The following is a 22,478-nucleotide window of genomic DNA, read 5'->3' as shown; positions in this document are numbered from 1 at the left end:
ATCTTGGAATGTAAACAGCTAAATTCAATTCCCTAAGAACCTCAGTCTTCTTATCAAACAACACAACTTTGAAATCTTCATTAGGTTATAAGACATAATACTTATGCAGTGTCTGAAATCTCCAAGGGAAGCAGCCACAGAAAGCAGTTGTTAGTCTACATAGCTCTTCCTCCTTCTTTCCCTTAATTAGAAGTAAGATTAAATTTTGCTAAACTGAAGTTTGTCAAAATAAAACAGATTCAGTAAATTTGGTTTTAACCCTTTGATCATTTATTTGTTTCCCGAAATGTATAGAAGACAACTGTATGGACTGAGAACTCTTGGTGTGAAGTCTCACTATAGCTGCCGGGTAAGAAAATTCCTTGGATTTAAATCTATACATATCTAGGACTCCAGCATGGCTGTGTTTGGCATGGCTTGACATAAAACTGGGCATAACTGTCCAAAATCTTATGAAATTAAAACACTATACTTATACACTGGAGCATTTCCCAAACTCATTTTCTAAACTCATGAATGCCGAGGTTTTTTATTTTAAGAAAAATGAGACTGTGAGGAATCTTACAGTCCAAATGAGGCAGAGTAGGACCTCATACAGACAAGCAGCAGAAGTATTTCTTTAATGACAGGAGATGTAAATGCTGCAGAGATGGCACCATTACATGAGGAATGCTCAGAGCCCTCCAACCACAGCCTTTTAATACATATATTTCTCTCAACATCCTAGAAATGAGTCAAAGGAGTAATATATTAGACATATGAGCTTTCCTAAGCCTGGTATACAGGGTCTCCTGAAAAAGGAGAAATCTAGATCCCGTGTTATTCACTTGAAGTCCTCATCACAAAATGTTTTGTTTTTCAGTGTTTATATAATCCTGAGAGTATGAAGAAAGCTGTCTTTCAAGTATCAACACTCAATACAATTCTTATTTGTCTTTTGACAGCAAAGCTCCATGTACTGGAAGCTGACTTCACCCTAAAGTTCGGGGTACGAATATCTAAAACAGGTAGGAATTGAGGCTGATGAGGCATAAGCAGTCCAAAGATACAGTTTACCGGGAAGGAAGAATCAAAGTTGGCACTAATGCTAGATTGCATCTTTAAATTGCAGCTTCCTTCCCTCCATTTTTGACTTGTAAACTATTTTTCTGGCTCCTGGTTTGACTTAAAAAAATTCTGAATGGCAACATCCTGTTTCCAGAGGGTGAAGCAGGGAAGCGCAGCTCTGCTTGGCAAATATGACACATCTTTCTGGCTCTATGGAGCACAACAGCGAAAACTATTCCTATGAATGTCTGTTATTACAATTTAAAATCTGGGCCGGCTAGACAGGAGTGGAGAGTTAATCAGAATAATGTGCATTTAATAGTGACATACAAATAGAAAAATAGTAGCGTATGAAATTGTCAGTGGAATACGGCCTTCCAAGAAACTCCGTTTCCACTTTAAAAGTACATTTAAAAAAATCCCTTGTAACCTTTTTTATACAGCCATAAAGATACTTCCTGACGATTTTAAGCTTCAATGTTTGTGAATAATGCTATGTGGTTGTCAGAAGTTCATACCCACCATTTCAAGTAGCTGGGGCTAAGACTTAAATACTCAACACGTATTTTGCCCCTTGCAAAGTCAGTCGTTGTGGTTAGCAAAACATAATGGCATAAAATATGCATATCTTCACTGCCCTGTATATAAAAATTGCATCATTTATGCAGACTGCAAAATAGTTCCTAAAAGCTACAGCAGATCCCTTCATATCTTCCACGATCACTGCCTGACCAGGCCAGGTAAAGTCCGGACTGCACCTGTGTTTATGTCTCCTTAGCCCAGGGGTAGGCAACCTTGGCTCTTTTATGACTCGTGGACTTCAACTCCCAGAATTCCTGAGCCAGCCATGCTTGAGCTGAGCTACCCCTGCCTTAGCCCCTCCCGTTACACTCACAATCTACATAAAGGTTTAGTAGCAGGGTAGGCTTCTGAAAGATTCTGATTGGGCTACAGGCATATCCACCAATATTCCCTACTTTGACTCAAAGAGATATTCCTCCTGGGTCTTTGACCAGACTGGGTGATGCAGCTTTGTTCTCATCTCTGAACCTTGCTGCAATGTCACACTTTGTGTCAGGGGTGACATCTCCCCTGCTCCTGTTGACTGATTTTTGGTTGCTGTGTGACATATCTCTTTCCCTGCCAACGTCCCTCCATGGCCATTTCATTTTGTGCTAGTCAACTGACATGATGACAGGACCAAACCGCTGACCAGATCTGTGGAGAAGCAAATGCCGCCACACCCATATCCTTCTGAGAGATGTTGCAATGGCCTCCAGGCCAGGATGTTTGTTTTTAGAGTTCTGACAGGTAAGTCACCATACAGACGCTCAAATCTACTGACCAGAGGACTCTGGGGAGCAGCTCACCTGTCAGACTATGTAAAACAAATATCCAGACATGGAGATGGCTCTGCTACAGTCTGACAAACAGATTGACCTAAGACCTCTGGAATAGAAGTTTGGATAGATGGCTAAACTCACTGCTATACCCATTTGTCCAAGCTGGTCTCCTGCCCCACTTCTGGTACCATCCTACGTTAAAGGGTATAATTAACACGGCCAATGCTTTTCCCACCGGCTGAGAAATCCACCAATTCTTGCAGCTTAACTTGCCCTGCAGTAAACAGTTAGGACAGCACCATTCACCAGCCTCATTCGAGAAACAGGAGAGAGCAGCTGTACAGACAGAACAAATTATGCCAGTGTACTTTGGTTCACCCACAGATGGAAGGAAAACACACCAAACTGGCTCTCGGGATGACATGCCCCACCACTAGACATCCTGGAGCCAGGCGAGGCAGAACCCCAAGATTGTCCTTTTATTCCAGAACTGAGCCCAGAGGAGCTGAGTGAAAGATTGTGATTGGTGGGATCTTGTTTTAGAGGCTGGGGCCCATGTGTCTTTCCTGATTTTGTAACCTGCTGACGTAATGCAATCGGCCTGCAGGAGATGTCGGGAATTCTCTCCACTGTTGCTTTTCCTCCTTCTGCTCGGTCCACTATTCAATGATGACGGTAATTGCAAGGGCAGGAGGCTCCACCCCTTTCCCTATGTCACATTGCTGAGTCTGAACTGGGTTTGCCATTGGCTCTGCTGCAAGCGGAGAGCTCAGAGGGGGCGGCTCCTGTGCTGGCGGGAGAGGCCCGGTGGCCCCCTCGGGATGGCTCTTACTCTTGTGCGCAGTGACGTTGTCCTTCTTCTCAAACTTCTTGCCACAAAGGTCGCAGGAGAACTGGTAGAAGGAGTCGGCATCATGCTTCTTCATGTGCCAGTTCAAGGACGCTTTTTGGCGGCAGGTGAAACCACAGATCTCACACCTAGGTGAAAAGGAAGCGGGAGATTCACCAAAGAGGAAAGAGGGCTGCCAGAAATAGGTGATAAAATCCAGGCTTGACTCCCCCAATCACCCTCCTCACCACAGGGAAGGGTCGTTTTTGTACAACAGGGCTGGGCAATTCTTTTGCTGGCTCTGGCTGAATGACCAAGTTGTTGGTGAAGCAGAGTAGAAAATCAATACAATGTGAGATGACCCAGGTTACCTCATACAAAGTGGGATTGAGAAAACCCCCCTGCTTTATGCCTTACTGGGAAGGCTTCTCAGTTGTTGATTGTGAGAAGAAGGATGCTGGATTTGATGATCTTGATCCAGCAGGGCCCTCCGATTGTGCTTTCTCATTTCTGCCTTGTGGGGCATACTCACTGTAGGGGTTTTTCTCCAGTGTGGATCCGCCTGTGGATAATCAAATTACTGCTCGTTCGGAAGGAGCGGGCGCAGAATTCACATATGTAGTCCCTTTTATCTGCAAGTAAGGGCACAATAAGTCACTGGCCAGCCTGATCCTAAAGGCACAGCCTTCATTATAGATATGGGCAACCTATAAATCTTTCCCCCCCCCCCCCCCCAATATTACATTTAGGGTTGATCCAAAATGTTTTTTGCGGCCTTCTTTTCCCTTTTTATTCCAAGCTCAGAAGTTATCCAACTTAGTTCCTGAATCTGATTTCTGTGCTGAGGACAGGACCACATCATAATGAAACCTGATTTTTAAACAGTTCACAAGGAACTTAATTAACAAATAATTGACAATTTGCACAGGAAAAAAACAATGCAAAATCACACCAACAAGCTCTCTAGTGCTCAACCCAAGTTGCTCCATGAGTTTGATTTTTTCCATGGAAAGATGACTTGAGTTTGAGTCAAATAAGAGGACAAGAGAAGTAAGGACTGGCAGGAAACAGTGGCAGTGAGGTGAGTCTAAAGGGGATGTTCTGTGTCTGTTCCTGGTGTGGGTTTTGCCTTTGTTCTTAAGATTTGATGTATCTAATGATTTCTTTTAGTGTGGCACCATGTCTTTTATGGGTGTTCTCTGATCAGCTCTTGAAAAGGAACTTGTAGCTTTCCACAATGAAAAAATAAAATGGACTATAAGTGGGGGATTCTCTCCAAATGAATATACCATGTTAGTTTTAGAAGTGCAGCAGAATTGCTGGATATTATTATTTTTTTTGCAGAGGTTGCACAACATGCTAAATCATAGACCAGAATAACCAAATACAATTACTATAGTCACATGACATGCTTTATCACCCAAAATCATCCATGTGAGGGACTAATGTGATGGTCTTGTCCCCACAATCACTGGCTTCTCACCAGAGGCTGAAGGACAGATGATTCATAATTATGGCCTGTTTTAACCTCTTCTCTCCCGAAAATGTTCCGGGATAATTCCTTTTTGCCACCCAGTGTCCTTTTGTATCATTAAATTGTTTTCTAAGGTATGACAACCTGTCAAAGGCCATTAAACAACTTTTCTGTCTGGAAAGAATTGGAACCTATCAACATGCAACATTATCACTGGTGAATGGACAACCTGGTGCCTTCCATGTGGTCAGGAGCACAACTCTCAGAATGCCTTGACCATTGGTTAGACCAGACATGTCAAACTCGCGACATCACGTGACGTCGTGCAACATATCGGAACTTTCCCCCCATTGCTGGCAATGGGGTGGGCACAGTTTCCTCGTGATGCGTCCGGCCTGCGGGCCAGCAGTTTTGACACCCCTGGGTTAGACAGACTGCCAGGACAATGAAAGTTGTAGCTCAAAATGTTTAGCAGGCACCGAATGGAGGAAAAGCACATTGTTAGACTCTCTCACCACTGTGCAGTTTCTCATGTTCTTTGAGATGTTTCTTGAAGTTGAAGGACTTGCCGCAGCCGGGATCAGAGCAGGTAAAGGTCTTTTGGTGAACATGCTGGTATTTCTTGTGGTGCTGGAAGATGAGGAAAAAAATAGCCCAGAGAGAGAATATCAGGCTCTAAAATCTGTATCGCTCCTTAGCTTAGAGCAGTGGTTCTCAACCTTTTCTTCACCACGGACCCCCCAAGACTTAACTCAAGATTTAAATCATAACATTTCTTCAAGCCTTTGTGGACCCCCTGTGACGACATCAGGGCTCCCAGGGGTCTGCGAATCACAGGGTGAGAACCATTGGCTTAGATAATCCAAAGGAAGATTTTTTTTTAGTAGCATAAGGCATACGCAATTATGAGATTCTGTAGCAACTGGACCTTGCATCCCTTCTATTTCTCTGGATGATGCTTCTAAAGTAAAGAGGGGAACCTTTTCTGGTATAAAAATCTAAGATTTGTAGTTTTCTATTAACTTCGATGCTTCTGGTCCAACCAGATGCCAACAAACAGGGCCTTATAGAAAGCGTCACCCTGTTGCTTGACTCTAAAGTGCTGACACTTTGGAAAATTTAAATGAAAGATAGAAGTTTTGTCAGTCATTTGTATCCAACCCAAGAGACTGGTGGCCACTGCTGGTCCTCCTTCACTTACATTCAAGTATTGGCGATTGGAGAAAATTTTCCCACAACCATCATAGTCACAAAGGAGAATCTCTCGCTTGGCTGCCTTCCTGTGAAGAAAGGCAAAGGCAGAACAGACAGGAAAGCCAAAAGGAAGAGGAAACATATCAAATCTCCAGGCTGAAGATACACAACCGATTTATAGAACTATCTAACACTGGGGTCTTCAAACTTGGCCACTTTAAGACTTGTGGACTTCAACTCCCAGAATTCCCCAGCCAGCATGGCTGTCTGGGGAATTCTGGGAGTTGAAGTCCACAAATCTTAAAGTGGCCAGGTTTGAGGACCCCTGATCTAACACAACTTTTGGGTACTCTAGCTCAACATACAGAAGTATTTTATAGACATCTCTCCCACCCCAAAGTAAACAAACCTGGATTGTTTAGAGATCTTGATGGGTCAAAAATAATTTGACTTAAATTGCAGCCAGTGTGATTTTAATCTAATTCATTTGATAGAAAAATAGATTAATTAACAGTTTTGGGGAAGCAGCTTTTCCCAAAATACATCTGTAGCTCTTGAAGTCTCCATGATTCCAAAGAAAAGGTAATTGAAATAATCCATTAGGTTTTTAATAACTTTTTTATTATTAGATAAAGGTTTCATGCATATGATTTTTTTTTATAATTTCTGGCTTTGCTAATCCTGAAAAGCTATGGTGAGCCTTGCTAGCTGCTCTTCTTCCTCTTTGAATGTTGTAGCTCAGGCATGTCAAACTTGCGACGTCACATGAAGTCGCGCAACTTATCGGGACTTTTTCTCCCATTGCTGGCAATGGGGTGGGCGCGCCTTTGGCGTGACGCATCCGGCCCGCAGGCCAGCAGTTTGACATGCCTGTTGTAGCTGTTCCTTGGGGTGCAGCTGCTCCTTCTTTTTCTGATGAGCAAGAGCCATGATAGTGCAATGGTTAGAATGCCATATTGCAGGCTAACTCTGCCAACTGCCAGCAGTTCGATCCTGACCGGTTCAAGGTGGGCTCAGCCTTCCATCTTTCCAAGGTCAGTAAAATGAAGACCCAGATTGTTGGAGGCAATATGCTGCCTTTGTAAACCACTTAGAGAGGGCTGTAAAGCACTATGAAGCGGTATACAAGTCTAAGTGCTATTGCTAATGATGTTTTTTTTTAATTTAATGATGCATTATTTTCGTTGTTGTATGCTGCTTTGAGCTTGTTGGACTAAGCAGCATATAAACTGCAGTTTGTAAGCAGGATGGATGGATGGATGAATAGATAAATAGAGAGGCAATAAATAGGCAAGCCGGTAATCTTTGCCAGTCTTGCAGCTTTAACCAACCTACCTAAACTTCCCTATAAGCTTTCCTTTCTACTTTTGGTCCACATTGGCTGAGGATATCATGAGCAACCATGGACCTGAACTTACCTGATTCTCTTAGGACCAATTTGGGACATGTCTTCATCTCCTGGCTGTACCTGCTTCTTGCAGCTAGAAAGAGAGATTGGGATTGCTTTTCATGAAAACTGGGCTAAAATGGCAATAAAAAACATAGAATCAATCAATGACTCAAATCAGTCAATAATAAAAAAACAAACATTTATACACAAAGTTTTGGGCTGACAAATATGAGGAAAAGAAATGCCTGGAGAGCTGGTAGAAAAATGAAGGAACTGATTAAACCTTTTTAGGTTTAACCCTGGATGGCTCAAACCAATTTCATACTGTAAACTAATGTGCATTTCTACTTTGATGGTACTCTATTCTTTAAGGCAGAGGAGCAAAACCTGAACCTTAGGGCAGAACATGGCTCTAAATGCTTTGGTTATAGCCCAGAGTCTTCCTTGACACTACAATTCTTAGAACAATAGTGGTAGAAAACTACTAACTATGTGAAAGGTAATCATATTGTGTTGAACAGTATAATTAAATTTTTAAGAGTCAGTTTGGTGTAATGGGTATGCTATAAAGGGCCACAGAGTCCTTAGTCTAAAAAAAATGTTGCAGCATAAAGTATAAGTATAAAGTAGTAGTATTAGGGCCATCTTTAGTACCTAACAACTGAAAAGACACACATCTGGGGCATTTTGGATAACTATTTGACTCCAGTGACATTTATAATGCAGTGTCTTATCGTAACCCTGTTATATTCCAGGTAAGTGTCAAAGGATTTCCTATAGGATGACAGCACCAATGTGATCTTGACTATTTTTTGAAACACTGGGTTATATGTGGATAGAAGTCTATCAAGAAATTCCAGGACTGTAAATAAAATGGGAAGTTTGTGAAATATCCCAAATGTAGGCAGTGCTAAGCCACTTGCTGCCTTGCTATTGATTTATTTAATTTTAACTGGTACTGTATGTATTGTTAAAATCACCTAGCTTGAGTGTTCATTTGAGGTGTTCTATTCCAATGTTTCTCAACCTTGGCAAATTTAAGATATGTGGACATCGCCTCCAAGAATTCTGGGAGTTGAAGTCCACGTGCCATTAAGTTGCTAAGACTGGGAAGAACTCTTCTATTCCATACGTCACCTAGTAGGACTTGCATGTGAAGTGGTATACAAATGATTACAGAAAATACTTCCTTGTTGATCTCTCATTATCCATTCTGAACTGGACTCTGCTGAATTTAAAATCTTCTAATTTCATTACCTATCCAAGGAAGGCTGATAATTTTCATCTCCCAGGTCATCCATGTACACCATATTATCCTCCTCTGTGAAATCTTCTGCTTCTTCCTCCTCTGGTGGACCAGACACTGATTCTGGTGTCTCCCCTGGTAGGGTTAAAATCCTAAAGAAAGTACAGAAAACGAAAGGCCAAGATTCAGTCCACAAAGATCCTTCATTCTGGATTAACCTTGGCTTGTTTAGTTTGGTACATTCCTCCTTTTTCAGCTGATGTGGCTATTGATCAAGAATGGTAGGAGTTGTAAGTCAAGTCAAGCCTCACACTATTTTAATTAAGAGATCTGAAGCAGCTTTCCCCTAGTGGTCTTCCTTCAGATATATGGACTTCAACTCCCAGAATTCCTCTGCCAATATGTTGTCACTGCTGAACTTTCTGGAACATCTAGAGAACACGAAGTTTGGAAAGTCTGAGTTAAAAACTAAATCTGGAATTCCTCTGTGCAGCTGGTCAGAGATGCTGCAAGCACAATGCTGGAGGACTAGTTTTGATTTCTTGCACTAGCAATTAAAAGTTATTAAATTAGTTGCACTCCTACCTTCTCCTGTTGGTGGTAAATGGGGTGTGTGTGGAAAATCTGGGAGAACTGAAATCTTGCTATGCTGCCTCATTATGGCAAGGGGTGGTAGGTCTGTGTGTGTTTTTGGAAGGATGAGCAAAGAACACTGAGACTATTTGCCAAAAGAATATATTCTCAGCAGGATTATTCAAGACATGAAGGTCATCCTAGCTTCCAGTTAAAGCAAGCAAGACAGGTAGTCCTCAACTTACGACCCCAATTGAGCTCAAAATTTATGTTGTTAAGTGAGTTTTGCCCCATTTTATGACTTTTCTTGCCACAATTTGATTTTGATTTTTGATTTTGATTTTATTAAATTTATACCCCGCCCTTCTCCCGGAGGACTCAGGGCGGCTTACAGCCAGTTTAATTGTTAAGTGAGTCACTGAAGTTGTTAAATTAGTAACACGGTTGTTAAGTGAATCTGGTTTCCCCATTGTCTTTGCTTATCAGAAGGTAGCAAAAGGTGATCACATGATCACAGGACACTGTGACCGTCATAAACATGAACCAGCTGTCAAGCATCCAAATGTAAATCACGTGACTAGGGGGATGCTGCTGCCACAGTCATAAGGGTGAAAAATGGTCACAAGTCACTTTTTTCAGTGCTGCTGTAACTTCAAATGGTCACTAAATGAACTGTTGTAAGTCGAGGACTACCTGTATAGGAAGTTATAATATGATAAAATGCAGCAGGCAGATGATCACTTTAGTGACAATGGCATAAGGCAGGGGTGTCAAACTGCCGGTCCGCGGGCTGGATGCATCATGCCAAAATCACGCCCACCCCAGCTTTGGCAATGGGGAAAAAGTCACGATACGTTGTGGCACATCACGTGACGTGGCGAATTTGACACCCCTGGCATAAGCTAGTACTGCGTGGGAGAAGGCAATGGTCTTCTACAAAGAAAATCACATGGCAGCAAGATAACATGATTGATGATGGGTCTCTCAGGTCAGACAGCACTCAGTATATCTTTCTAAGTACTAATGGTATTTAGATCAACCTTGGCTCTTTTATGACTCGTGGACTTCAACTCCCAGAATTCCTGAGCCAGCATGGCTCAGCTTGGAAACCTCTCCCTTTCCCCTCAGCACGGCTGGCTCAGGAATTCTGGGAGTTGAAGTCCACGAGTCATAAAAGAGCCAAGGTTGCCTACCCCTGGCCTAGATTAAAGCCTTCAGGACATCTAGTTGCGGATGTTGCCGTACAAAAAAAGAAAATCTGAAGTTGCAAAGAGAGTTAATGGTGAGCATATGGAATATAAGAACCATGAACATGGAAAAGCTCAATGAAGTGAACACTGAAACAAATTGACTACAGATTGACACCAGCAGATTGGAATGGACCAGAATTGGACACTTTCAGTCAGAAAATTACACTGCTTGTCACTCAGGGCTTGAAACCAAAGAAGGCCTGGCATAGCTTTCAGAGGCAGGGAGGATACAGCAGTGCAGTCAGTGACCAAAAAAGAACACTGAGTGTCAGAACAAATGGTGGAAATTGCCGAGAAAATATGTCCAAACCAAGAAAACAAAGATCTCATTAAAATAAACTTAAAATAATTTTATATTGCTGTTAGAAGAGGTATGAAACCATATTACAACAACACCTGTAGACACAGAAGATGGAATTAGACACAGTAAAACAAGGAAAAAAAGATGTCCAAACTGAGGTTGGACATATTGGCTTATTGATTACTGTAGTAATGAGTGAACTCCTGGACTTTCTGAAAGATCAGGCCGAGGACAGATCATTCTGGAAAGATCTATGTATGTGGTCGCTAAAAGCTGGTATCAATTAGATAGCACAAAGCCACTCCATCAATCATTAAAAATGCCCAAACCCCAATCATTTAAGGACATTAGAAAATTTCAGGAATTTATTCTACCACTCCCCCGACACCCACACACAGACAGACACACACACACACAAAGGAAAACCAGGAATAGATTTTAGTATAAAATGGTGATCTCCCTTCACTACTGAGGCTCAGAACAAATCCCCGGGATCATTATTTTCCTCAATGTCTTTCCAAGCTGTCTTTTGCACCAGGTTTCTTCGACAAATGTCACTGTTACAAAAGATACCCTCAATCAAGTGAATCTGAAAGCCATTTGCCCTCAGTACGTAGCAAGCAAGGTCCATTTGGACCCTGCTATGATGGCACGAGAGAAGAAATGTACCTTTCAGGCCCTGGAACTTCAGTGCTACCTGGAATCTCATCTGTTACAGCTGCTGCAAGAGAAAACATGGCAGTGTCGGATTGAGAGACGTGGATCAGCAAGACTTTTTAAGGTAGCCATTTAAAAGGACCCTGGACCCTGAAGCTCAACGGTAGACATAAATCACTCCCAAAACCATTTCCCAAGATCATGTTTATTTCTTTTTAAAAAAATATAGGCATCTACTTGGTTCGCTTTTAATAGTCTCTTGCCTGGTTAGAATCTCGTTTAGGGGATCAGACAGAGGTCTTTTTGAAAACTACAAAGGACTCCCTTTCTTCCTTGTTCCCCCAGAATATATATTTTGGTGAGTGAGGCTAGTAAGCCTTGATAGGTTAATTTTCCCTGTAAGTTCATTTATTTGGTTTTTTTATTCAAGAGCAGTGACATTCCTTCTGGTTTCAATATGTATCTGACTTCCAACTTCAGGCTGCCTTTCTTTTGCAAAATGTATGTCCCTTGCCCTCATTATTGTAAAATTAATTTTAGTGGGGGAAGGAGAAAGATCTAGCTTCCTCATTGCTATTTTGCAGGGTTTTCTTTTTCTTAGAATTTTGGACTAAGATTATTTAGGATTACCGGACACACAGTAAAAGTGTTATTGACAGGCTCAAAACCCTGAAATATATATCAAGGCTCAACACCTTGAAATAAACTTCTAGCCACAATCCAGATATCCCACAAGAAAAATCCTACCCTGGCCCACTTCTGCCCCATAGCCCCTCACCCCCCCCCAGTGCTTTGCATATCCTACCAATTTGCCACCTTTGCCCAGCACAAGTCTAGACTTAAAGCCTCCCAATTCTATCCGGGTCTCCTCCAGCCTCTCCCCCTCACCTGTCTCATCCGAGTTTGTATTGCACAATAATTCTGTCTCCTTGTCCAGACCTGTGCCATTGGCAGGAGACATACATGTGGTCCTCTCTCTGTCCATACCACATTCCTCATCTTCTTGGGAAGAGGACTCCGGCTCGTCCACAGGACAGGGCGAGCTGGAAGCAAGTGCTAACGAAATGGCATGGGCCGCTGCTGCCTTGCGAAGGGAGCGACGGCATCTGGTGACCGGGGAGGGTGGGGGGCTGAGCTTGGAAGTGATTGCTTCCTCCTCTTGCTCCTGCCTGTCACTAGAGGCTTTTTGGCAAAAGGGTGGTGGGCTGATGTTTGAGGCAGGGGGACTCCAGGCGAAAGTATGGCCAGCTAGACACTCCCATTCCAGCTGGCTGCAGACGGTCTCCTGCTCCAGCAAAGTAGGCTTCACATTGGGGATGAAAGCACATTCCTGGCTGTGGTTGTGAGAAAGGACAACCAGATGCTGCAATGCCTCAGAAGGAAAAGCGATGGGCTCAGCACTGAAGCTGTCTGATCCTGAGAAAAGGAGAAGAAAAGAGACTCGCCTTTAACAGGGAAGCAAAACTTCAGTGTGAAATTCCCCACCCCAAGTTCTCAACCCTATAATAATAATAATAATAATAATAAAATAATAATAATAATAATAATAATAATAATAATAATAATAATAATAATAATAATAATAATAATAAAAGTTGGAAGGGACCTTGGAGGTCATCTAGTCCAAACCCCTGCTCAGGCAGGAAACCCTATACCATTTCAGACAAATGGCTGTCCAGTCTCTCTTCTTAAAAACTTCCAGTGTTGGACCATTCACCGCTTCTGGAGGCAGGTTGTTCCACTGGTTAATTGTTCTAACTGTCAGGAAGTTTCTCCTTAGTTCTAGGTTGCTTCTCTCCTTGATTAGTTTCCATCCATTGCTTCTTGTCCTGCCCTCAGGCGCCTTGGAGAATAGCCTGACTCCCTCTTCTTTGTGGCAGCCCCTGAGATATTGGAACACTGCTATCATGTCCCCCCTCGTCCTTCTCTTCATTAAACTAGACATACCCAATTCCATCAACCGTTCCTTATATGTTTTAGCCTCCAGTCCCCTAATCATTTTTGTTGCTCTTCTCTGTACTCTTTCTAGAGTCTCAGCATCTTTTTTACATCGTGGTGACCAAAACTGGATGCAGTATTCCAAGTGTGGCCTTACCAAGGCATTGTAAAGTGGTATTAATACTTCACGTGATCTTGATTCTATCCCTCTGTTAATGCAGCCCAGCACCTCAAAAGGAGAAACTGAATTTTAGTTCAAGGGTCTATATAATTACAGGTAGTCCTTGACTTATAACATTCAGTGACTGTTTGAAGTTACAACGGCACTGAAAAAAGTGACTCATGACCATTTTTCACTTATGACCGTTGCACTCTCTCCATGGTCACGTGATCAAATTTCAGAGGTTTGGCAACTATTTACGACAGCCAGTGTCCTGGGATCATGTGACCCCCTTTTGTGACCTTCTGACATGCAATGGAGAAGCCAGATTCACTTAACAGCTGTGTTACTAACTTAACAACTGCAGTGATTTATTTAAAAATTGTGGCAAGAAAGGCCGCAAAATGGAGCAAAAGTCGCTTAACAAGTCTCTTGCTTAATAACATAAATTTTGGGCTCAATTGTAGTCGTAAGCCAAGGACTACCAATATAAGCCTCTTCTAACCTAGACTATAGATAGCCTGTAAGGGTGTTTACCTGTTTTCAATACTGAGGCATGTGAACTGTACCTACAAAAGAAAGATAAGAGGTAGAGTGAGCAGACAGAATAAATTGTGCTCGCACATGAGCAAAAATAATCTGTAAGTGGCACCCAGCATAGAAGATAATTTTAATAATAAAAAGCAGCAGGATCAGAACCTTCTCAAATGTGGAACTTCCATGGGTATGGGCTTCAATTGTCAGAATTCTGAGGAGTGACTTATCCTACCTGTGGAATTCTGGGAGTTGAAGTCCATTTACCTGACAGCTGCCAAGTTTAGGAAACACCGCACTATACCAAACATTTTCTACTGTTTCTGCCAGCTTCTCTTTTAAGGTTCTCCTGGCCAATTAAAGATTGGGCCAAAATAAGAATAGGGAGAAAGGCATTAGAATAACCCAAAACGATGATGGGAGTACAGTAGCTGATGATGGGAGCGACTCTTTCTCTGGGTAAGCATGCTTATTAATATGCCATTTTATTTTCTACACTGTGAAATCTCAGCTTGATATTCTCTTCTTCTAAAATAGCAGAAAGCTTGCAACATTTGCCCAAAATCAAGCAGTTCAACCTATTAAAGTAGCATGAGACATGTCACACAGCCCTTCACTTAAATTCATACAGCCTAATGTTGAATATTTATTTAATATTTGGACAAAACTAACAGAGGTAGAAATAGTCATTGCGCACAAAATCTCACCTGTCAAGCAGGTATTTGGCCAGCTGGGAATGGAGAGAAAAACCCAGCTGCTCTTTGAGCTGACACCACTGCTCCAGGTGGCTTCCAATACGGATTCGGCACTTGCTGCGTCGGGCATCCAGTTCTTTACGTTTCTGCTTGCGAATAATCTCGGAAGCCCGCTGGCGGCTCTGGCGTCCATGCTCCATCATCTCACTGAACTGGACAGATTGGCAGATTAGGAATCTGCATAGAACAGCCACTGGATCATAAGTACATTACATGCCCACAAAGTGGGATTTGTCTCCAGCCATAGTTGAAGGGTCCAGTGGCTCTGGCCAGCATGGACAGCTCTGCCTTCTGCTTCAGGGGTTGTAGATGTTCCAGCTGTGATTCCAACATCAGACAATTTTAGATGGCACCACGGCCTAGAAAAAGGTGATCAGTGGGCAACCCTTAGCTGAGGAAGAGGACAAGACGTTATCCCGTGTTCCTGGCCACACATCAACATCAAGATCTCTGTTCCATATTGTAGACCCCAATTTTGGAATTTTGTCCCTGTAATAATTCTTTACAAACTGATTTAGGAGCACTCCATGATCATGGAAGAGAACTATTTATAATATCACTACATAAAACGTGTTCCTTCTTGGGTGCACGTGTATGTATAAAATTCACTTGCAGCAAGCAAAATGGAAACCTTTGGAGTTATGTGCTAGACAGATATGGCAGCAAAACTGAATATTTTTTCAAAGCCAGCAATATCACTTCTATAAATTTATCTGACCCTCCCTTTTTTGCAAGGGAGATGAATCTTCAGGAAGTCCCTAATGGTAATCATCAGCGGCCTCTTTTTTATTATTTTGTATTAAGAGTGAGCTAAAACAAAAGACAAGATGAAGTTGAAAAGGATGTTCCAGCGCATAGCGGAAAAGCCTCAAAATCTTTCTCTGTTAGTCTTAAGATAAGGTACACTAGATATTTGCAATAAAGAGAGAGATGAGGTTTTTTTTTATTTATGGAGGACCAGGTTCTACTGAATCCATAATTCTTTTATTTTTTCCACCGTCAGAGGCATATTTAACTCGGGGATAAGGTCAACGTGGTTTAAACTTGCGATCCTAATCAGGAGACAAGATTTTAACTTGTACCGAGAGCTACGGTACTAACACAAGCCATGAATACCAAATTCCGCGCTTGTTCGTTTCAAATCTCGGCGGTCATTCCGGTCCTCCCCTCTCGCCTTCCAAGAGGAATTTGCAGCATAAGCAGGTCGTTTGGAACACGAAGCGTGCGCAGAAGTAGAGGAGGAGGAAAAAAAAAAAAAAGAGAGGGAAAAGGCGGCAGTTCTTACGATAGCAAAGCCGGAGATGCGCGAGCAGTTTTGGCTTTCCACTTCGTTCCACACGTTTCCATGCATTTACAGGCGGAAATCCTACGTTGACCCAAGACTCTCCAGCGTCTACCCGGGCGAGCTTTCCTCTCTTCTGGATAGTTTCAAAATACCTGGCGGGCGCGTGGCTCCTTTGCCGCTGAATGAAAGGAGCGTCCCCAGGAGTGATCCCAGGTTTCGCTTATATGGCAACCTCGAGGATGTCCGTCCACCGTGGAGCTCCTTGAGGATCAGGTTGCAAATCCCGGATAGACTCGAAAAGCCGCTACACCGCTGAAGCGGAGACAGTTGCTGCCCGGCTTGGAAACGGCAACGGCACAGGAAGGGGCTGGATCAGCTCTCGGTTAAGGGCTGTGCGTGGCCTGCCTCGGCGGGCGAATCGGAAGAAGCGGCGAAAGGGCAAAAGGAGGGCCGCGGTAAATTGAGCTGTGGGTGCGTTTAATTCCGCATTAATTTATTCCACTGGAGAAGGTTCAGTCGCCCGAGTACATTTCCTCCGGAGGGTCCGATTGGCAGCTCTCAACCGCGAGCCCGACCAGAGTGAGAACTTCCGCATCCTGGACTAGGTTCGGATTGTTTTCAACACTCCAACTAAGTCGTGACAGCCCCTCACTCGAAGTTACCATTTAAAAAGGAGGAAAGACATAAAAGTCGGAACTTTGCCCTGACAAGGACAAGGACATCCTTTGGTGTAAACCAGTGTTTCTCAACCTTGACAATTTTAAGGCATGTGGACTTCAACTCCCAGAATTCCACAGCCAGCAATGCTGGCTGTGGAATTCTGGGAGTTGAAGTCCACATGCCTTAAAATTGTCAAGGTTGAGAAACACTGGTGTAAACTGTAATATCCTTTCAGGTGGAAAAGGCCACAATCATTAGGACTTTCTTGGTAGCCTCTTGGTGCAAAAAGAAGGAGATGGAGAAGAAAAAGGCTAGTCCTTCAAATAATATTTCTGTATTAGTTTTTAATCAGGCTAACGTTGATGCCTTGAAGTATAAAGTCACTGAATCCATTTTTGAAATCAAGATAACGGTCTTATTTTTAACAATTGTAACTATCAATATCCACCAAGCTCTGCTTTCATTATTTAAAATAAATGATTGTATCAGAACCTCACATTTCAAAGAGTTAGTTCACTGTTTATATTCACAGCCTTTCATACATGGTGGCATGTATGAAAAGTTGCAATTTAGGAGAAAACATTGCATCATAGTCCTCAACTTACAACCACAACCGGCACCAGAACTTACATTGCTAAGCAGGGCAGTTGTTAAGTGAGTCATACTTGATTTTAGCACTTAGACTTATATACCGCTTCATAATGCTTTACAGCCCTCACTAAGTGGTTTACAAAATCAGCATATTCCAACAATCTGGGTCCTCAGTTTACCAACCTCAGAAGGATGGAAGGCTGAGTCAACCTTGAACTGGTCAGGATCGAACTGCTGGCAGTTGGCAAAATTAGCCTGCAATATTGCATTCTAGCCACTGTGCCAGCACAGATTTTACCACCTCTTTTGCCATGGTTGTTAAGCGAATCACTGCAGTTAAGTGAATCATGCAGTTACTAAGTGACTCCAGCTTCACCCATTGACTGCTTGTTGGAAGCTGGCTGGGAAACAAACAGTGATCACATGACCCAGAATGATGCAACCATCATGAATACATGCCGGTTGCCAAGCGCCTGGATTTTTATCATGTGACCATGATGGTATGATGGTCGTAAGTGTGAGGACCAGTCAGAAGTCACAAGTGCTGTTGTAACTTTGAATTGTCACTAAATTAAAAGTTGTAAGTTCAGGACTATCTGTGGATCCTTTAAGTATTTTCTTGTCATTCTGCACAATGTTATTTGCAACAAAACAATTCTATCTAGTTTTAGAAGTCTGGAGATGCTCAGCCATACAACAGAGCTGGTATGTACAAATATTCAGCTTGACTAGATGCTTTTCACTGTGTGGTGAAACTACTGTTTAGATGGACAGGGATTTTTTCCTACATAGTTTGAGCATTTTTATTACTTTCTTTCCATGCTGTTAGTTTTAAGAATTCTGACTTACGATCATAGTGGAGCCTGCATACCTGACCCAATTTTACAATCTTTTTTGCAGTAGTTGTTAAGCAAACCAATGATTTTCTGTGAGTTCAGTTTTGCCGAAAACTAGAAGTAAGTGCCAATTTTAGCCAAAACCATTGTAAAACGTAATTATGTGGTCATGAATGCTGCAAATGGCTGTAAATGCAGCCGTGTTGCCTAGTGGCCAAAGTTTGGTCACATGACCCGAGGATGACCGTTGGAAATTCAAATCCAAGTTTTAACTAGCTCTAAGGAAGGAACTTTGAATGGTCGCCAAGTAACTAGTAGTAAGTCAAGAACTATTTGCATCTGAAACGGATTCAGTGCTAGATGTCCAGATATCTTTTCCTTTAATCCAAAGGTTTCCCCAATTTTATTGCCTCGTGTTTCTTTTTACTTGTATAAATTGAGGTAAGTATGTTACTTGTAAATAACTGGTGTGTGTCCCATAGCTTTGTTCTCTGTCTGGCCATGGGACAATGCCCTTTCAAGATCCATAATTTCAGATGGATGATAAGCAAGACGTGAAAAGATTATGATTTCTGCTGCTCATTGTAATTTTTGGAAGTGTGAAAACATTCCTCTGTCATAATAATTGTTGATAAGAAAGACAAAAAAATCTGAATAGTGGATGTGGCACTACTTGGAAACAGCAGAATAGAAGAGAAAGAACTATTGAAGATAACAAAATACAAAGACCTGCAAATAGAAATAGAACGATGGTGGCAAAAAAAAGCAACGGAAGTACCAATAGTAATAACGCACCCAAAACAACTGGACCACCAATTGAACACCATCAGCATTGACAACTTCACCGTCAGTTAATTGCAAAAGGCAGCTTTACTTGAAACAGCTTACATTCTGTGACAATACCCTTAATTTAATCAAACATTCATATCTGCCTATCCCAGGTCCTTGGAAAGGACTCAATAGGTGGACAAAAATTCCAAATGCAGTCTGAATATCTGACTGACTGTGTGTGACAAACAATAATTTATTAAACAAGTATGCTGCATGACTCAATGACTGTGTTTCCCTGAAAATAAGCCCTAATTTGATTTTTACATATGCACCCAATATAAGCCCTACCCCCAAAATAAGCCCTACTTAAGACCCTGCCCACTCCATTGCACCTGGTTGCACGGGGTGGGGCAAGACGCACAGATAAAAATCAAGCTAGGGTGGGGGTTGGGGGTGGACCTGCCCCATGTGCCCTGCACCCACTTACCTCAGGACAGTTGCAGCCAGGGCTTCCACGCCCTGACACCTGCCTTGCTTCACCGGCTCACTTTTGAGGCCGCTCGCCGCTGCTTGCATGCATTGCTTCTGTTTTGCTGGCAGAGGCCTTAAGGAAAGGCCTCTGCAGCCGAGAAACGAGCTCCAGATTGACATATATGGCACCCCTGGCCTCCATTTCACTGGCAGAGGCCTTTCTGATGGTGAAATGGAGGCCGGGGTGAGCAGCTCATGTCAATCCAAAGCTTGTTTCCTGAAGGCCTCTGCCAGCAAAACGGAGGCCAGGGGCGATGCGCATGTCAATCCGAAACTTGTTTCTCAGCTGCAGAGGCCTTTCCTGAAGGCCTCTGCTAGCAAAACAGAGCCTGGGGGCAATGCGTGCGAGCGGCCACAGAAGTGGGCCAGCGAGGTGAGGCAGGTGTTGGGGCATGGGAGACCTGGCTGCGGTGGTCCTAAGATAAGTGGGTAAGACATCCCCCGAAAATGAGAGTTGCTGCCTCTTTTGGATCCAAAAAAAATAAAATAAGACCAGGTCTTATTTTCGGGAAAATAAGTACAGTAAAATAAAGTTGAATAAAATAAAAAAGTAAAGATAAAAGATGGCAAGCATGATGAAATAAGGGGTCTTATTCTCCCACACCAAAGGCCGGAGTGAAAAGGCAGGTCTTCCCGGCTCTTCTAAACAACAAAGATGGGAGGGGTCTCACACAAAGTTTAGCTCAAATAAAAACTTTGCATAGTGTACAGGGATATCGTATTTTTCCGTCTATAAGATGCACCCTTGTATAAGACGCTCTGGCATGTGGGTTTCGCCGCGCCGATTAGCTGTTCGGCAGAGCGCCGAACAGCTCAGCCGGCATATCTGAAAGTTTGGCCGGCCGACGATCTTGCTCCCTCCCCCCTCTGGTTAGTGGCAAGCCCACAGGGGCTTGACATCTGCACCTGGCGGCATGGCAACCCACACAGGCATGCCCTGGGCTGTGGAGGTTACCATTATTTTTCCGTGTATAATACGCTGCACTTGTATAAGAGGCACCTGATTTTTGAACAGGGTGTTTGCAGGAAAAAACAGCGTCTTATACACGGAAAAATACGGTACTTTCATAGAAATATCTTTTCACCCAGTCTTTCCAGAGCTGCGTGGATGTTTTTAGAAATATAGTAATTTCACTTTTTTCATTGAATATGCTCAGGAAGTCTTAGAATCAGGGAAACCAGCATTAAACAATGCTGCCTGTCAGTAAAATAAAGGATGTTTTATTCTGTTTTCAAGTATTAGCCTGCAATTTGGATTTCTAGGTCAGTTCTGAAGTAGAATGAAATTTGCAGCAGGAACTTTGAAAGAAGTCTAGGGTAAGAACATCATTCAGTAATCAAACTCATGTTCTGCTTTCAAGTCATTCTCGATTCAAATAGAAAGTACAACCCTCTTAGAAACTTAACATTTATATTTTACCACTTGAGTGTCTTTTTAAAAATGTCTAACATTGTACCATAATAATTTAGTTATTTATTCCTAGAGGATTGCTCTGGAAACTAAAAATTAACACTCCTTTATGATCTGTGAAGATTGATTAACACTTGTCATGGTCCTGCTTGAGTTTCATCTTGATCCTGCCCAGGGCCAATGAGCAAGTAAGATGTCACAATGTCTTCTGTTGGCCCTTGGCAAAAGGTACATTGTGAGGTACTGGAACCTGATTGGACAACCTTCCTACATCAGAACTTGCATCTCTTAATACACCAGCAGACCATCAGTGGGATGAAGAGCACTGGAGCTCCAGACACTAAATGAAACCCAAACTCAAAGCCACAGTGGCTTTCTCAGGTGGAAAAAACTGAAATAACTTGGAGACATTGGGGCAATGGCTGCTGCTCGCAGACCAAGGCGTAGGACTCAATTTCCAAGGAGAAAGAAGCAGACCAGAGGCAGGAAGAGAACACAACGGAAGCTGCTGCCGAAGTGCAGAAAGCAACGTAGAAAACAAGGCAAGCAGGGAACAATGGTGGTGAGAAAACTAGGTGGGCCTCAAAAGTCAGGTCTGAAGCGACCTTATGATGAGTTTATTTCTAAAGTCTTGCGTCGGCTGCATCGGGACAGAATACCTATATCAACCAAAGCGAAGGGAAAAATGATCTCCTTCATAAGGAAGTTCTACAACAATGTGTCTGAGAAGGCCACGTGCAGCAAGAGAGCCAAGAACAGCTGTACCATCGGCTCCAAGGAACTACAAAATGCATTAAAGAAAGTGATGCGCAAAAAACAAGCCATGGATTTGGTCCAAACTGTACGCAAAGAGCCGCGACGCTAATAGAACTGCTCCTTCCTATCTCCTTTGGTTGGCCCTTGTGACATCTACAAACAAAAGGAGGGGAGAGTGAGCCAGCCTTCACAACAACGCGTCCCCCCCCCAAATCTGGTTTCCACCTGATGAAAAGTCCTGACAGTACTCTAAAGATACTGAGAATCTCTTCCGTTTTAAGGAACATCTCACATAAGCACAGGAACCAACAACCTTCTGACCTGCAGTAAACTCCTCACATCATTGGAAAAAAAAATCTTTGGAAAAGAAACATCTTATTCTTAGGAGTATAATAAAATGGGGTTTTATCAGGTCACTTAATTCTCATATGGTTTTCTTTCCTTTTAAATTATGTTGGCTGCTGGGGTTGCTACAGTGTGACTTGAAACCAAACCCTCTTGCACACTGAACATTAGAGGGCAGGGAGAAAAAGTTGGACGTAGCACACCTGAGAGTTGTTATGAGATTTGGAGGTTTAGTTACAGTCACCCCCTAAGGAATTTATGATGGTTACCCAAATGGAAGATTTCATACTTGCAACATAACTTGGATATCGGTTTATTTAGAAACAGGAATGGGGTTACTAGGTAATTACTGCTTTGAGCCCTTCAAACACAGCCTGTTTGTGAATGAAAATGGTTGGTGTGTCTCAGAAAGGCCAATGTTCTTTCTAGGAAACAATCCCAGGTCAGTGCCAGCCCTAATGAAACATTTCACTCATAAAAAGAGCTAGAGGACACAGCTGAATGCCCCTGAACTCTTGAAAATACTGGATATAGGACTGGGGTTCAAGCTTATTCATCCTTAGGCTAGCTTTACATATAATGCTAAGCGATTGGGGTGGCT

At 42.7% G+C, this 22,478-nt stretch overlaps 1 protein-coding gene across 1 annotated transcript; it reads right to left on the bottom strand.

The window, feature by feature from the left end:
* Nucleotides 1–3,049: 3,049 nt before the first annotated feature.
* Nucleotides 3,050–14,902, bottom strand: LOC107292854 (zinc finger protein 692). Its single transcript, XM_029285231.1, has 10 exons — nt 14,644–14,902; nt 13,940–13,971; nt 12,193–12,714; nt 8,535–8,658; nt 7,626–7,642; nt 7,306–7,390; nt 5,895–5,973; nt 5,209–5,323; nt 3,752–3,851; nt 3,050–3,368 (listed from the first exon to the last, which is right to left on the bottom strand). The coding sequence occupies exons 1-10, from the start codon at nt 14,832–14,834 to the stop codon at nt 3,050–3,052; spliced, it is 1,584 nt and encodes a 527-aa protein (XP_029141064.1). The 5' UTR covers nt 14,835–14,902.
* Between the last annotated feature and the right edge of the window lie 7,576 nt (nt 14,903–22,478).

Source organism: Protobothrops mucrosquamatus, unplaced genomic scaffold (assembly GCF_001527695.2).
Source record: "Protobothrops mucrosquamatus isolate PMUCROS unplaced genomic scaffold, P.Mucros_1.0 scaffold1440, whole genome shotgun sequence".
NCBI lineage: Eukaryota > Metazoa > Chordata > Lepidosauria > Squamata > Viperidae > Protobothrops > Protobothrops mucrosquamatus.
The sequence above is the reverse complement of the archived record's forward strand: the minus strand, read 5'-3'. Positions and strand labels throughout refer to the sequence as shown.

Excerpts from the sequence above, each read along its gene's own strand:
- LOC107292854 (XM_029285231.1), bottom strand. The coding sequence starts at position 14,834 with ATGATGGAGCATGGACGCCAGAGCCGCCAGCGGGCTTCCGAGATTATT. Across the intron at positions 12,715-13,939 it reads TGCCTCAGTATTGAAAACAG|ACAGCTTCAGTGCTGAGCCC; the intron begins GTAAACACCCTT and ends TCTCAGGATCAG. Across the intron at positions 3,369-3,751 it reads ACTGGAGAAAAACCCCTACA|GTGTGAGATCTGTGGTTTCA; the intron begins GTGAGTATGCCC and ends CTTTTCACCTAG.